The sequence below is a fragment of the Lutra lutra genome, chromosome 3, assembly GCF_902655055.1.
Source record: "Lutra lutra chromosome 3, mLutLut1.2, whole genome shotgun sequence".
In the NCBI taxonomy this organism is placed as follows: Eukaryota; Metazoa; Chordata; class Mammalia; order Carnivora; family Mustelidae; genus Lutra; species Lutra lutra.
This window is the reverse complement of record NC_062280.1, coordinates 3,167,788-3,183,878: the sequence shown is the minus strand read 5'-3', so window position 1 is coordinate 3,183,878 and position 16,091 is coordinate 3,167,788. Positions and strand designations below refer to the sequence as shown.

At 39.2% G+C, this 16,091-nt stretch overlaps 1 protein-coding gene across 5 annotated transcripts in view; it reads right to left on the bottom strand.

Moving 5' to 3' along the window:
• Positions 1-329: 329 nt before the first annotated feature.
• The window catches only part of C3H2orf88 (chromosome 3 C2orf88 homolog), a 64,474-nt gene continuing 48,712 nt past the window's right edge, over positions 330-16,091 (bottom strand). For all 5 annotated transcript variants that reach the window (XM_047720593.1, XM_047720595.1, XM_047720594.1 and 2 more), the window contains one exon: positions 330-4,305. In XM_047720593.1, coding sequence (XP_047576549.1) covers positions 3,858-4,145 — 288 coding nt within the window. In that variant the 5' untranslated portion in view covers positions 4,146-4,305 and the 3' untranslated portion in view covers positions 330-3,857. The remainder of the gene's footprint in view (positions 4,306-16,091) is intronic.

The following is a 16,091-nucleotide window of genomic DNA, read 5'->3' as shown; positions in this document are numbered from 1 at the left end:
CCTGCACCCTTCTTATAGGTGAGGGAACTGCAATCTGGGAGTTGCTTTAAATTTTCTAAATATTTAACATGAAGCATCCCCCCCTCCCCCCCGCCAGAAGTCACAAACAGATTTAGAGTACACATGGCATGGTAGTGGACATGTTTACATTAATATTCTTAAAGCTCTTAAATTAGACCTGAATGATCCAAGAAATTATTTCTGTCAGTGGAGTTTTATTCACTTCGTGTTCATTAGAAATGCAGAAAATGTTAAGCTCTTTATATTGAAAAATTTGACAGTACACAATATTGAAAGGCATTTGCTTTAATCAGAACTCAGCTAGTTCATGTATGGTTAGAAAAAAATGCTTTCACAAAAATATTCGGAAAAATACCATTTCATAGCTAAGTCTTACAGGGAGGAGAATTAACAAAACTTGAGTTTTGCAAAGTAATATAGAGGGAGTACATCTGAGCTTGTGCGCACTGCTCCAAGGCAGGCCTGTCCTGTTGGGCCCCACAAATACAGGGTGAGGGCATTACAGTGAAGCAAACAATATATATTTGTTGGAACTTTGTTTTTAACTCACTATTCCTTGACAGTATTGATCATGTGTCTCTTTGATTTCTAAAGCCAGAGAATACAAAAGTACAGTTCCCTCTTCTCATCAAATGCCGGTGATATTAAGTGGGATAGGAGTGCAGGCTAGCTCCTTCATTCAGTGCGTCTGTTTTTAATACTAATAAGGCAGTTTGACACAAACTATTCCTATGGAACTAAGATCAGTTTTATCCCCTTAAATTGTGCTTTGAGTGCTAGTGACCTCAGGTAGTTTGCAAAGAACAGATAAGCGAACTGAAAATTGAGACCTCTGGGATCAGATGCTGGCAGCTGAAAGGGAACAACACAAGAGCCCGTCACCTGGGCAGGGGGACAGTGAAGCACTCTTGCGGGGCTCTGTGAGGGACCGGCACACTTCCTCTGGTCACCTGCTGCCCTTGCAGTTGCCATCCAAGGTACCTGGTTACACTGGGCTCGTCTGCCCCTATCCTGGATGTTCTGAAGGGAGAAGATGCAGTGGTTGGGCACGTGCCAGTGTGGCAAAGAAAGGACCTTGCTACTGCGTCCCTTCCCTCGGCGAGAACACGAGTCTTGTTTTTGCCGTGTGTCTTCTGACAGAGCCTGATATGAGTGCTGTTTCGTGGGCCCTCCTTTTCCCGGTTTCCTTTCTTTTATAATTTGGCCACTGTTCTTTCATTCGTGTTTGTGACGTCTGCGTCGGAGCAAGCGTTTCCCTTTCCGGCCGCTGACAGTTCTCAGTCTTCTGTTTCACACGTTCCTTCCTTATCACATAGACCCTCCATTCTTTTACTGTTCGCGGAAGTTCAAAATGAAGTAGATCCAGTGTTCAGACACGAAGGTATGAAAGAAGTTATTCTACCAAAGACGCTCTCATCCGTTCTTGTCAAGGCCAAACTGTGTCTTAGGATTAGCGGGTGCGGCACCAATCTGTTGACCCCGTTCTCTCTCCTGCCCGCCCCCGCTTTGCTGTCTTCACTAGCTCACGGATGAGGCAAGCCTCGCAATCCCTTATCCATAGTTTGACATAACAGAGCATATACTTCCAAGATAATTCTATGTTGCAAGATCTATACTCTGTTAAAATGAGTCAGGAGACGGGGCGCCTGGGTGGCTCAGTGGGTTAAGTCTCTGCCTTCGGCTCAGGTCATGATCTCAGGGTCCTGGGATCGAGCCCCACATCGGGCTCTCTGCTCGGCAGGGAGCCTGCTTCCCCCCCCCCTCTGCCTGCCTCTCTGCCTGCTTGTGATCTCTCTCTGTCAAATAAATAAATAAAATCTTTTTTAAAAAAAGTCAGTAGTGAGGTGTTGGTGCTTGGTGACAAAACCGTACTGCTATTGTGTCAGAGTGGCAACAGAGACTTCTTGCTAGATGTGGACCAGGCAGGCATCCCTGCTACACCCCTGGGACATAGGGGCCCAGGCACAGGAGGAAGCTGAGGTTAAAATATTTATAAGAAAACTCAACAGTCTACATCGTACGTGTGCTGAAAAATTTTGTGTGGCTATGGCTTTGTGTTCTCACCCTAATACTGTATCTTTTAAATAGTAAATGACTTTGCAGCAAAAGTGGTCTGTTGTGAGATATAAAATGAATGAAAAATGGCAACATCTAGGCTTTTGTCTGAGTCATTAGTATACTCAAAAACCTAAATTTTTCTTCACGAGCTCAAAAGATATTTTGCATTTTCAGAAAACTTTTGTTCCTTAGCTTTCGGACTTCAGATCTTTGTATTAACAGGGGTCGTGGTTTTTCTACTGTGTAAGTTTCTAGATTGCAAGTACAACGGGACAGTTCAAAGCCTGGGAGTAGGTGAAATGAAAGTTGAAGGACCAGGTGTCCTTTGGTAACTGAAAGATGGCACACGACTCACTTCAAAGTACTCTCTTTGTCCACACAACAGGGAGAATTCATTCTTTGTGGGTTTCAAAGGATAGTTAAAATTAGAGGTAGCATTTCTGCCTGCTTACAAGGCCAAATACATATTTATCTCATTAAAAAGGTCACAGTCTTTTTCTGCCTTCCTTTAGCTGTCAGTGACAAGAGTCTGTTGAATCTTAGTAAAAGAATTTAATGCACACAGACTTAAGTAATTCCCTTTCCAACTAAACTCAGTGTGTAACAAATCTGGATGAAAAGACCATTCTAGAGACTGAGTCCCAGGTTTTCTGCAGGCTATGTTTTCTTAGTATCTTCTCCCACTCCCAGATTTTCTGTTCCATTGATTTTAAACAGTACTTAATTCTTGGGAAGAAAAAAATTCCCCCAAAAGTTAGCCAAATTTAAGAAAATAGTATATGGCTGGAAATGCCTTATGGGCATCGTTACCATAAAAAAAATACACGAGTACTGTCTTCCAAGCAGTGTTTGATCTTCTGTTTTGTAATGCAACTGTATAGTCTCATGCATAGACTGGTCCCACAGTAATCTCAATGGGGGGAATTGCCCCATTAGTCAATAATAAAGATGGGAAGGAGTGCCCATTACACCAACTCTCTACATCTTTGAGACAGTAAAACTTCATATATCTGCAGCACTGAGAACAGGCTCTGCTTTCTACCTTGAGTAGGACTCCCGTTATTTTAATATTTTGGTGTTTGTAAGAATTCTTGTTTTGTTATATCACTGGGCTGCTTAAGTCAATGCCATAAACATTGTCATGATTTCTGTAAATTGTATCCTGTTCAGGTTGTGTGAAGTCTTGAGTTCTATAATAACAGCTATGGTTAGTTAGGGACCTGAGGTTGAAGGTGGTTAAGGACAGGTTTCAAGGTGGACTTCTACAGGGGGTGCTTTCTACTGTAGGGATCCTTGACACAAATGGCTTTGACAAATGACCCACTAGTATTTACCATGGCTTAAGTGCAAGTTCTTTGCCAAGACATCTGAAAAATCCTTTTCATAACTTGTTTGTGTGTGTAAATTAACAAATAGTTATTTTAAAAGGAGCGTCTTTAAAATAACCATTTGATTTCTTTGGTGCTACTACTAGTGCTCAGGAAGGAAGTGGTACGGCACACAGCTGACTACTGTGGTGCGGGCCCTGTCCTTAGCCCTTTAAAATGACTCCAGCCCAAGACCAAGCAGCAAGAATTTGCTGTTAACATAAAAGTGCTTATCACGTGTCATGTTAGGTACTCCTGTATACTCTTGATACTATCATGGACTTTTTTTCCCTCCATCCCGATGGAGTGATTTGTATTTATTCACACCAGTTTTTGCTATTATTTCATGTATTTAAACTAGCACCAACTTCCTCCACAATTCTAGAAAGTTATCCTCAGCATCCTACGGCGTCAGGGCCCCTCACTCTCAATGTACGGGATGTCGTCGTACTTCATGTTGTTGCCCGCCCACTGCTGCAGGGCGGCACTGAGGATTTCCTGCGACAGGCGGTGTGCAAACTCGAAGACCACAGTTTCAGGCCCTCGTGGTTCCTTCACTTCCTCCTCGGCATTAACTGGAGCGGGCATCCTCGGTAGAAATCTCTCTTCAGGCATGAAGCTTTCTTCACTTGCATGTCGCTTCTCACTCTCAAATGTGGTCGGAAATGGGAAAGTTTGCTTTGATTTCATGCAGCCCATGTTATGTAGAGCGCTGAGTGAAGAGAAGCAGTAGCGAAGACTACTTCAGCAGCATCTCTGGAGGACACTGGGCTGGTGCACGTGAAACTGACCAGAGTTTCCTTTCCAGGCACTTCAGAAATCGGTGTTTGTTCTCGCCAGTCTTCACCTGAGTGCTTATCTGTGAAAAGAAAAGTTTCCTTTTGAAGCTACCAAATGCAAAATACTGTGTAATTAGGTAGCATGTAGAGACTGTCCCTTTACCACTTTGGCCACTTGTGAGGTAAGAATAGCTTTATCTTATCAATAGAAAGAAAACAACTCAGTAAATTTGGCGATTTACAAAATAGGAAAATATTTTTTCAAGGTCTGGAAATTTTTATAAATCTAAAAACAGTTTAACTTTTGCTAGCCTAGATTTATTTATGTATACCAGGGTTCAGCAAACTAGCCTTTGGCTCAAATACTAGCTGCCTGTTTTTCTAAATTGAGTTTATTAGAACACAGCCATGCTGTTTGTATGTTGGCTCTGGCTAATATCATGCTGCGGTGCAGAGATGAGTGATTTTGATAGAGACCATGTGTCCTGAAATGCCTGAAATAATCACTATCTGGCCATTTATAGAAAATGTTTGCCGCCTCTGATCTGTCCTGTTGAAGGAAACAAGCATATAAAACATTTGCTCCTGCCTCAAACCTCGTGAGCCTACACGTTCTTGGGCTGTTATCAGAGTCTGGCTCTGTCCCCTGGTTAGATGTTTACAACTAAAGAGACAGAATAACAGCCTTGAGGCAACACAAGTTAGATGTGGCAAAGCCACCTCTAGATGTTCCCTATGAAACTACAGGAAAAGTTCAGATTAAAGTAGGTTAAAGGTTTCCTCCCTAAAATGTCTCACTCTTGTTTGATGTCTAGCCAGAAAGTAGGCTGCAGGGTTCATGATGTGCTTCGCAACTGGGTGCTGTCACCGAATGAACATCTCTTAAGATAGGACCTCAGGGTAGCTAAGTACAAAGCAACTTTGCTGGAGGGTGTCCAGCCATGAGAAAGCACAGGCAAAGTCTCTGCAACACTATGGGCCAAAACGATGAAGCTCTGGAAAAGTTGATAAAATCAAACTCAGTTGACTGACTTCTGAAACAAAACTACTGATCTAAAGGACATTATTTTTATTAAACAATGTCTGCTTTTAGTAAATATACACGTAATAAGGTATAGAACTAAATATATAAAAGGTAACACAAAGGTCAACAGATCATGGGGTAGAGAGATATTTTTTTTTCCTTTTGAGTATTTCTTGAATTAATCTCTTGACTGTATTACTAATGATGGGAAAATTGTTACTTTAATATAGATCCTAAATTTGGAAGAAAAAAGAAAGATTTAAATGCATGGTAGTTTTTAAGTCGTTTATAATAAGTCCAGAAAAGGTGACTTTTGCTATTTGACAATATTTAGATTTCTATAAAATCTACCCAAGTTCTCCCATACGACTACCCATTATAAGGACATATGGTTGGGAAGTGGAAGAAATCTAGTCCTCTTCTTTTAATTACCCTTAGTTCCATATACCTTGCCAAAGATGTATTTCAAAAATGGAGCAAGAGATGTGTATAGTGCTTGGTTTACTAGACAACTCCTTTAAGACAGGAACTGTCCTGATTGTACATCACCAAAGTATAATGGCTTACACAGTATCTGTTTTGTACTATGAGGAATGGTTAAGAGAATTGTACATAGTTAACCTGAAAATGATTATTCAGTAAATGTCTAATAAAAGGCAATGAGTAAGCCAGCTGGTTGGCTCAGTCATTTAAAGTCTCCTTTCAGCTCAGGTCATGATCCCAGAGGCCTAGGATCAAATCCCACATGGGGCTACCTGCTTTGTGGGGAGGCTGCTTCTCCCTCTGCCCCTCCACGCACTTTTTTTTTTCTCTCTCAAAAAAAATATTTTTTTTAAACAATGAGTAGAGTCCGCATGATATTCTGTTTTCTAGAATCTTTGGTTTTGCAAAAGCAGCTTTCAAAGTAGTACCAGATTTACCCTCACCAAAATGACTTTAAACCTGGACAAAATATATCTGAACAACAGCAGAGGACTGTGATCCTCAAGAGAAGGGAAACACAAAATGTTAAACTCCACAGTTCAGCATCCTGCCTGGAAACATCTTTGAGCATTATCTCAGGGAGGTTGGGCCCGAGCAGAGTGGCAGTCCTGCTGAGTTGAAGAGGTTGGAATCCTGAAGGTAGATGAAATTTCAAGAGACGAGGGAGCTGTGGGGAGAGGCAGAAATGGGGTCTTTCATTTGATGGGGGTCTCTTCAAGATCACCTGTCTGAGGACTTAAGACGTGCACGTACAGGAGGAGGATTTGCAAGACTTATCATACGTCAGTGCTGTAGAACCTCAGTGGAGAAACCTCACAGAAGCCTTAGGAGGCAGGTGTGAATCCTAGAGCAGAGTTGACAAACTTTCTTAAAGGGCTAGGTAGCACAGAATTTAGGTTTGTAAGCCGTATGGTCTATGTCACAACTCTGCAGTTCTGCTGTTGTAGTGCAGAAGTAGCCATACAGGGGGGCCTGGGTGGTTCAGTCAGTTAAGTGTCTGACTCTTGATTTCAGCTAAGATCATGATCTCAGGGTTGTGAGGTCAAGCCCTGGGTTGGGCTCTGCATGGCATAGAGCCTGCTTAAGAGATTCTTTCTTCTTCTGCCTTTCTCCCGACTTGTGCATACACATTCACTTTCCGAAACAAAACAAAACAAAACTCTAGACAATATGTAAACAAGTAGGCAGTGTCTGTGTTCCAATAAAACCTCACAAAAACAGGCTAGCTAGCCATAGGCCATATTGGACTAAGTTCAAACAAAGAATAAAACAATACCATTTAAAGGAAGATGACATAATCCAGACTCCTATCCATAATGTCCATCCTAGAATAAAAAACTACTTGGTATGCAAAGCAGGAAAATGCCCCATGTCCAAGAAAAAAGTTACTAGAAATAGACCCCAAAATGACCCATCATTTGGTAGTTAAATAGAACTATAGAGCTGCTTATGTTCAAGGATATAAAGGAAAAATGATCATAAAGACTGAACAAGTAGAGAATCTCAGCAATGGAAAGCATAAAGAAAAAAAACTCAAGAACTAAAATGAAACTCATTTGTATGAGCTATTGAATACTTAAGGATTAATGAATATACATCTATAGATCTGTCCAATCTGAAAAATGGGGAAAAGATAAAGTCTGTCTTAAGAACAGTAAGGATTTAGACACATTGAACCCAGAGAACAACAGGAAATGAAGAATATACAAAGAAAGAAGAAAATGGGACAATTAGAAAACAGTAAAGTGACTGACAAATCTTTACATATCAAAAATTTAGAAGGAAATGGACTAAAAATTTCAGCTTAAAGGCAGGCTACTTAAAAAGTAAAATTCAAGCCACACAAACATAGTCAACAGATCTTTGACAAAGGAGCAAAGGTGATACAGTGGAACAAAGAGTCTTTTTAACGTGCTGAAACAGCTGTGTAGCTTCATGTTAAAAAAACCTAGACACAGACCTATACCCTTCACAAAAATGAACTCGAAATGGATCAGACCTAAGTGTAAAACATGAAACTGTAAGACTCCTAGAAGATAGCATTTAGGAGTTAAATCTAGATAAATCTAGAGGAACTTGCATTTGGCAATCACCTTTGAGATAACAATACCAAAAGGCATGATCCATGAAATAATTGAGAATTTGTTTAAAAACTTTGGCTTCACAGAAGACACTGTTAAAAACTTTGTCTTCATCATGTTAAAAACTTTGGCTTCATGGAAGACACTGTCAAGACAACAAAAAGCCACAGACAGAGAAGATTTTTGCAAATTACCTACAATGTACAAAGAACTCTTAGAACTTAAGTAAACAACCTGATTTAAAAATGGGCAACAGATTTAAACAGATGCCTCACCAAAGAAGACATGCAGATGTCAAATAAACATATTGAAAAGATACTCAACATTCTACCTTAGGGAACAAATTAAAACACCGAGATACTATTATAACTTGTGAAAATAGTGAAAATTCAAACACTGATGACATCAAATACTGACAAGGATGGGGAACAACAGGAACTCATTCATTGCTGGGGAGAATGCAAAATAGTACAGCCACTTTGGAAGTAAGAGTGGAGTTTCTTACCAAACTAAACCTAATCTTACCATATGAACCAGTAGTCACACTCCTTGTTATTTACTCAAATGAATTGAAAAATTGTGTCCACACCAGTCAACATATGGATGTTTGTAGTAGTTTTGTTCTTAATTGCCAAAAGTTGGAAGCATCCAAAATGTCCTTCAGGTGAATGGATAAACAGGGGTATATCCAGACAATGGAATATTACTAGGTGCTAAAAAGAAGTGAGTTAATAAGCCATGGAAAGGAAAGGAGGAAGCTTAAATGCTTATTACTAAGTTAAGCCAATCTTCTCCAACTCTCTGATATTTTGGAAAGGGTAAAACAAAGCAATAGTAAAAAGTCCACTGGTTGTTGCCAGGGGTTAGAGAGGAGGGAGGGTTGAATAGGTGAAACACAGAGCATTTGTAGGGCAGTGGACTACTCCATATGATACTACAACTCCATAGGATACATACCATTATACATTTGTCAAAATCCATAGAAAGTACAACAAAGAGTGAATCTTAATGTAACTATGGACTTGGAGTGATGGCATGTTAATGTAACAAATGTACCATTCTGGAGTGTGATATTGATAGTAGGTGAGGCCATATGTGTTGAGGGTGGGGATGCAGGGGCTCTCTATTGCCTGCTCAATTTTGCTGTGACCCTAAAACTGCTCTAAAAAATAAGGTCTTTTAAAAATCCAACTATATATGTTACCTATAAGAGAGGTCTTTTATAAAGGTTGCAAGCAAGGGGGTTAGAACAGATACACCTGGCAAATAGGGAAGCATAAAAAATACTACTGACATTCAGACGAAGTAGACTTCAAGACCAGGGGGATTACCAGATATACAGAGGCATATTGTATGTGTCAATGAGGAAGACATGACAGTCATAAATGTATATGTAACTATTAACAGAGTTTGAAAGTAGAGAACTCAAGGGAGAAATGAACATTGCTCTCAGTAACTGATAGAATATCCAAAGGAAAAAACAAGGAATTCAAGTTTTGAACATTAGGATTCAGCTTGAGCTGACATTTATAAAAGGCTATACCCAACAGCAGTAGGATATATACTCTTAAGAAAAACTACATGGTGGTCTCAAAAAATGTCAAAACTTTGAAAGCTTTATCTTCCAACCATTAGAGTTAAATTAGAAACAAGTGGCAATAAAAAAAAAAAAAAGAAAAGCCCCCCAGTACTTGAAAACTATCACATTTCTGAATAAACAATGGGACACAGAAGAAATTATAAGGAAATTAAAATGTTTTCAACTAAATAGAAACCATAACATACCAAAATTTTCAAAATGCACCACAAAAACTTAGAGGGAAATTAATGGGATTTCAAATGCTTGTAGCAAAAAAGGTTTAGTTTAAACCCGTGATCTAAGCTTTTACCATAAGCTAGAAAAAGAAAAGTAAACCCAAAGTAAGTAGAAGGAAATAAAATGGATAAATAAAAAGAAGTCCATGAAAGCAAAAAGGGCAAACATGGAGAAAAGCAGTGGAACCAATGCTAGTTTTTAAAAAGATTTAATAAAATAGGTAAGTCTCTAGTCTGATCAAGAAAAATGGTAGGACACACATTGCCAAGATGTATGTAAGAAAAGAGACATTAGTACAGATGCTATGTACAAGACCAACATGGGAATATTATGAACTTTTTATCAATACCAAATGACCAAAACTAGCACAAGAGAAAATAGTCTTTATCATTTAGCCCTTTGTCAATTAAAGAAATTGGATTTGTAATTTAAATCTTTCCAAAAAAGAAACCTCCAGCCCCAAGTTGCTAGCTAGAGCTCTAAATTCTTTCAAACACTCCAGGAAAGAATACTAGTCTTAAGCTCTTCAGAAAACAGAGAAAACACCTAAATTTATTCTGTGTCATGTCAGGATTACACTGTTACCAGAAGCTAAGACACTTGAAATGGGAAAAAAAAAAAAAAAAAGCAAAAACTCTACAAGCCAGTAACCCTCAGGAACATAGACATAGATCTTTTTTTTTTTTAATGGCAAACTGAATTCCTATATAAAATGGTTACTACATCATGACCAAGTGGGATTTATACCAGGAATGCAAGAAAGAATGTACCATTCAAAAGTCAAGAAATATATATTAACATAAAAAAGATTACCATAGCTAGATAATGCTAACAATAAATGCAGAAGAAACATCTGGTAATACCATTAGCACCATTCATGATAAGAATTCTCAGCAAACTAGCAATAGGAATTTCCTCAAACTAATGTTAACTTTAATGGTAAAAGACCAATAATTTTTCTATGATAGGAACAAGTCAGCAATGTTCATTCTCATGATTGCTGTTAATGTTGCATTAGGGGGAGGGAAGAAATCCAAAGACTATGAGGAAGAGAAAGGAAATTGCCTTTATTTGCGATGTCATGATTGTGTATGTAGAAAATCCTAAGGATTATGTATATGTACAAAAAATTAGGATATTTTAGCAAAGTCTTAAGATCTAAAACTGATATACAAAAATCAACCATTTATACTTAGTGAATAATTGAAAGATGAAATTAATGCCACTTACAATTGGGTGAAAAGTATAAACAGGGATAAATGTAACAAAATAGATGAAAGAACTACATTGTATATTGTGTATTTGTGTATTTGTATGAATAATACAAATTGTTACTGAGAAAATCTAAATAGAAATGAAGTGCTAATGATATCAAAGACAATATTTTTAAGGTGTCTCTGCTCCCCAAAATGATGCACATATATTTCTAGGTATTCATTTAAGACAGATTGAAACATGTCAGAAAAAAAAAATTTGCATAATAATGTCCACTGAAGCTTTATTCACAGCAGTCAAAGCTGAAAAAAACTGAAATGTCCATCTGTGGGCTTAATGGTTAAGCAAATTTGGGATCTCCATGAATGGAATACTAGTTGACAGTAAAAAAAGAATGCAACAACATGGGTGAGTCTCAGAAATATGTTGAGCCAGATACAAAAGGCTGATCATCATATTTCTATGAATTTTAAGAATGGAATATTAATCCCATGAATGGACACCATAAGTGATCTCTTTGGGTAAGGGCTGCTTGGAAGGAGGCATGAAAGAATTTTCTGAGTAATGGAAATGTACATCTTGATTAGAGTGTTGATTACATGGATATTTGCACTTGTCAGAATTTGTTAAATTGTACTCTGTTATTTCACTCCAAGTTTTACTTCAATAAAATATATGTAACAGTTTTTGAGAATATCCTGGGAGACCTAAATCCAGCGGACTGATATATTTATACCTGAAAAGGGCTGCCTGCTTGAATCAGCTTAAAATTCTAGCTCTTAAAGTGGTGGGGCAGCGTCCAAAGCACAGACTAGCCCATGTATGATTTCTATGCTAGCCACGTGGTTTCCTTTGTTCTTATCCTGGCCTGAATTATCCCAAACTGAGTGGTCATATTTATCACCTACAGAAGAGCAAGAAGCCGCCTTCTACCCACCATTGCCAGTTCAAGGGCTTTATCCAGTTCTTACTTCCTTTGGGAACTTGGGGAGTGCTTTGGGTTGGAATAATGTCAATAAAAGAGAAATCAATTTGGAAATGTGCAGGCCTTTTTTCTTAGCAGTATTGTTCTTGAAGTAGTAGCTAAAGGGGTGGAGTGGGGAGAGGGATATATAACTTTACCAAAAGAACTAAATTAAAGAGTGTAGTAAGGAACAGAATATTACTAGTTTGAGCACATCTCTTAATGGTCTGTAGGACCTCAAAGTACTTGGTAAGATATTTATTTCCTAACTTTCAGCTAGTTTAGCCATAGTGCTTCTATCAGTACTAGAAGACTGCTGTTCTGTAGTTGCTCTTCACTGCAATTTACTAATTATGTTTACCATCTCCTTCTTCCCAACTCATAGATGAAATGGCAAACAGGCATTATATCCCCTTGCAGAGGAAACTGACTCAGAGAGGTCACATGGCAACTAATCATGGAACTTCCATCCTTAATTCAGTCTCCTCTTGGATTAGCAGTTGCTCCAACAATACCTTATCCAGTCATAGCTTCTGTTTTTAAGTATTAAATATCCTCTTGAATTTATAGAACTTCATTGAATTATATTCAAAACTTGAATCCACTAGTTTTGAAGTGGATTCTTGCCAATAAAAGACCAACCTGCTTCCTTTCCAGGATCTTATTGCTTTGCTCATTGCCCCAGTCCTTGGCCTGGTCTCCATGAGCAGGGACATTATGGCCCAGAGTTTCCCAGTTTCCCAAACAGACCACCACCCTAGGACTAGCTGTCAACTCTGGCTTTCAGGTCCTGTCTTGGGTAAAATGGCATTGATATATTCATGTCATTGGGTAATCAGCTGATCAATAACTAATCGAATTTCTCACTGCATCCTCAGAGAAGATGCAGCTGCCCATATAGAATGGCTTTGGTAAACTGCCCTACATTTTGCTTAATCGGATTTTAGTTCTGCCGCTTCTATCCCACAGAAGTCTCCTGAGGTTCATCATGAGTAAGGAAGTATGATCCTTAAAGGAAAGTCAGAGCCAAAACCAAAATATTTTTGCTACTGACGTTTATAGTAGCTATTCAAATACTTGATGGACATCTTAAAACCCAATTATAATTAAAGAATAAGTTTTGTATAATTTTCATCTCCCTCTTTTAATAAGTTAGTTGAGTCACAACAGAAAATTTCAACAGTGTTATTAATACAAGTCAGTAGTTTAGCAGATCATATAATTAACTTTCTTAGGATAGCATATGGGATCAGCTGTCGTAAGTTAATTTTAAGACTATGTCATTCATCTGTCTGGTTGGGAAGTTACTATGACTATCAGCTGAAGGCATAATACAATAAATGCTGGATATTAAAGAATTTTAGCTCTTATCATTTTAACTGGATGACTACTGAAATGTAAAATGTCTTAAAAATACAATTTTCAAAACTGAGCCAAGAAATAAACCCATACTACTGGCCCGTTAATCTATGACCAAGGAGGCAAGAATATGCAATGGGGAAACTGGACAGCTACACGCAAAAGAAAGTGTACCACTTTCTCACACCCTATACAGAAATAAACCCAAAATAGATTAAAGATCTAAATGTGAGACCTAAAAACCTAAAACTCCTAGAAGAAAAAATAGGCAGTAATTTTTTTTTTTTAAGATTTATTTATTTTTAGAGAGGGAGAGAGAGAGTGAGGAGGAGGGGCAAAGGGAGGGAGAATCTTAAGCAGACTCTGTGCTGAGCACAGAGCCCAACACAGGGGTTGACTAGACACTTAACCCCCTGCACCACCCAGGTGTCCTTGCAGTAATCTCTTTGACATCAGCTGTAGAAACATTTTTTAGGTAGGTCTCCTCAGACAAGGGAAACAAAAGCAAAACTAAACTATTGGGACTATATCAGAATAAAACGCTTTTGCACAGCAAAATGCAAAGGCAACCTACTGAATGGGTGAAGATTTTGCAAATGATATATCTGAAAAGGGGCTAACATCCAAAATATATAAAGAACTTCTATGACCCAACACAAACAATCTGACTTAAAAAATGGGTAGATGACCTGAAGAGAGATTTTTTTCAAAGAAGACCTACACATGGCCAACAGACACATGAAATGATGCTCAACATCATTAATCATCAGAGAAATGCATATTGAAACCATGAGATATCACCATATACCTCTCAGAATGGCTAATATCAAAAAATAAATAATAAATGTTGGTGAAGGTGTGGAGAAAGAGGAACCCCTGTGTGCTCTTGGGAATGCAAACTGGTGCAACCACTGTGGAAAACAATATGACAGTTTCTAAAAAGTTAAAAATAGAAATATCACATGATCCAGTAATTTAGCCAAAGGATATGGAAACACTAATTGGGAAAGATATATGCACCCCTATGTTACTGCAGCATTATTTACAACAACCAAGATATGGAAGCAACCCAAGTCCATCAGTAGATGAATGGAAAAAGATGATGTGACGTATGTGTACACACACAGACACAATGAAATACTATTCAGACATAAAGAGAAATGAGATCTTGGCATTTGCAACAACGTGGGTAGACCTAGAGGGTATATGTTAAGTGAAATAAGTCAGAGAAGGGTAAGTACTGTATGATGTCACTTATATGTGAAACCTAAAAACAAACGAACAAAGAAAAAACAGACTCCGAAAATCAAAGAACAAATTGGCGGTTGCCTGAGGAAAGATGGAGGATGGGTGAAACAATAAAGGGCATTAAGAGGTACAGACTTCAGGGGTGCCTGAGTGGTTCAGTGGCCACCTGAGCACCTGAGCCTCTGCCTTTGGCTCAGGTCATGATCCCAGGGTCCTGGAATCGAGGCCCACATCAGGCTCTCTGCTCGGCAGGGAGCCTGCTTCCTCCTCTCTCTCTGCCTGCCTCTCCACCTATTTGTGATCTCTGCCTGTCAAACAAACAAAAAAAAATTTTTTTTTTAATTAAAAAAAAAAAAGGTACAGACTTCCAATGATAAGTCATGGAGATGAAAAGTACAGCATAGGAGATGTAGTCGTTAATATACACTTAATATACACATCAATCTACAGTTATGATAAGCACTGAGTAATGTGTAGAATTACTGAATATGTTGTACACCTGAAACTGATATAACATTGTATGTTAATCATACTTCAATAAAAATACTGAAAATCCGTTTCTTTTATACTTTATAATCTTAACATACATAAAGAGTGGGGCGCCTGGGTGGCTCAGTCGGTTAAGTGTCTGCTTTGGCTTGGGTCATGATCTCAGGGTCCTAGGATTAGTCTTGCATGCGGCTTCCTGCTCAGTGGGCAGTCTGTTTCTCTGCCTCTTCCCCTCCCCGACTTGAGCACACACACATTTTCTCTGTCAAATAAAATCTTTAAAAAAATAATAATAAATAGCTGCCAATATGGGCGCCTGGGTGGCTCAGTTGGTTAAGCATCGGACTCTTGATTTTGGCTCAGGTTATGATCTCAGGGTCGTAAGATGCAGGCCCCTGTCTCCACTCAGTGCAGAGCCTGCTTGAGATATCTCTCCTTCTGCCCCTCCCCACACTTGTGCACAAGCTCTTTAAATATAAATAAGCAAACAAATAAGCAAATAAATAATTTTTTTTAAATGACTGGGAGCAAGATGGTGGAGGAGTAGGAGACTTAAATATCATCAGGTCCCAGGAGTTCAGCTAGATGCTTACCAAACCATCCTGAACACCTACAAACCCAATAGGAGATCAAAGAGAAGAAATGGAGCAATTTTAGGAACAGAAAATCGACCATTTTCCAGAAGGTAGGACATGTGGAGAAGTGAATCTGAGCTGACCTATGGGAAAAGAGACAGTGGGAGGAAGGGCCGGCTCCCCGCAATCGGTGGAGCAGCAGAGCACAAAATTGGAACTTTTAAAGTCTGCTCCACTAAGGGACGTTGCTCCAGAGGTGAAACGGGGGTTGGAACCCTCTTGGGGACAGTGGTCTCCAGTCCTTCATGGTGACAGAATGACCGAGTTGCTTGAGTGTGGCAGAGCTCCCGTGTATCAGAGTGGGGAAGCCGGTTGCAGAGACTGAGCAGAGGAGTGGGCTCTCAGCTCAGAGTTGCCATAAACCGTGATCCCTGGCACAGTTGGGCCACTACTCTTTGAGCAGGGACCCAAGTGGCAGATCTGGGAGACTTACCTTCCTCCCCCAGGAGGAGAAGCGTGGGAGCATGCTGCGGGAATCTGCTGGGTTTAGACACTCCAAATGGGGCCATGTGACAGAAATAGAAATGCTTGGTCACAGGCTGGGTGAACATG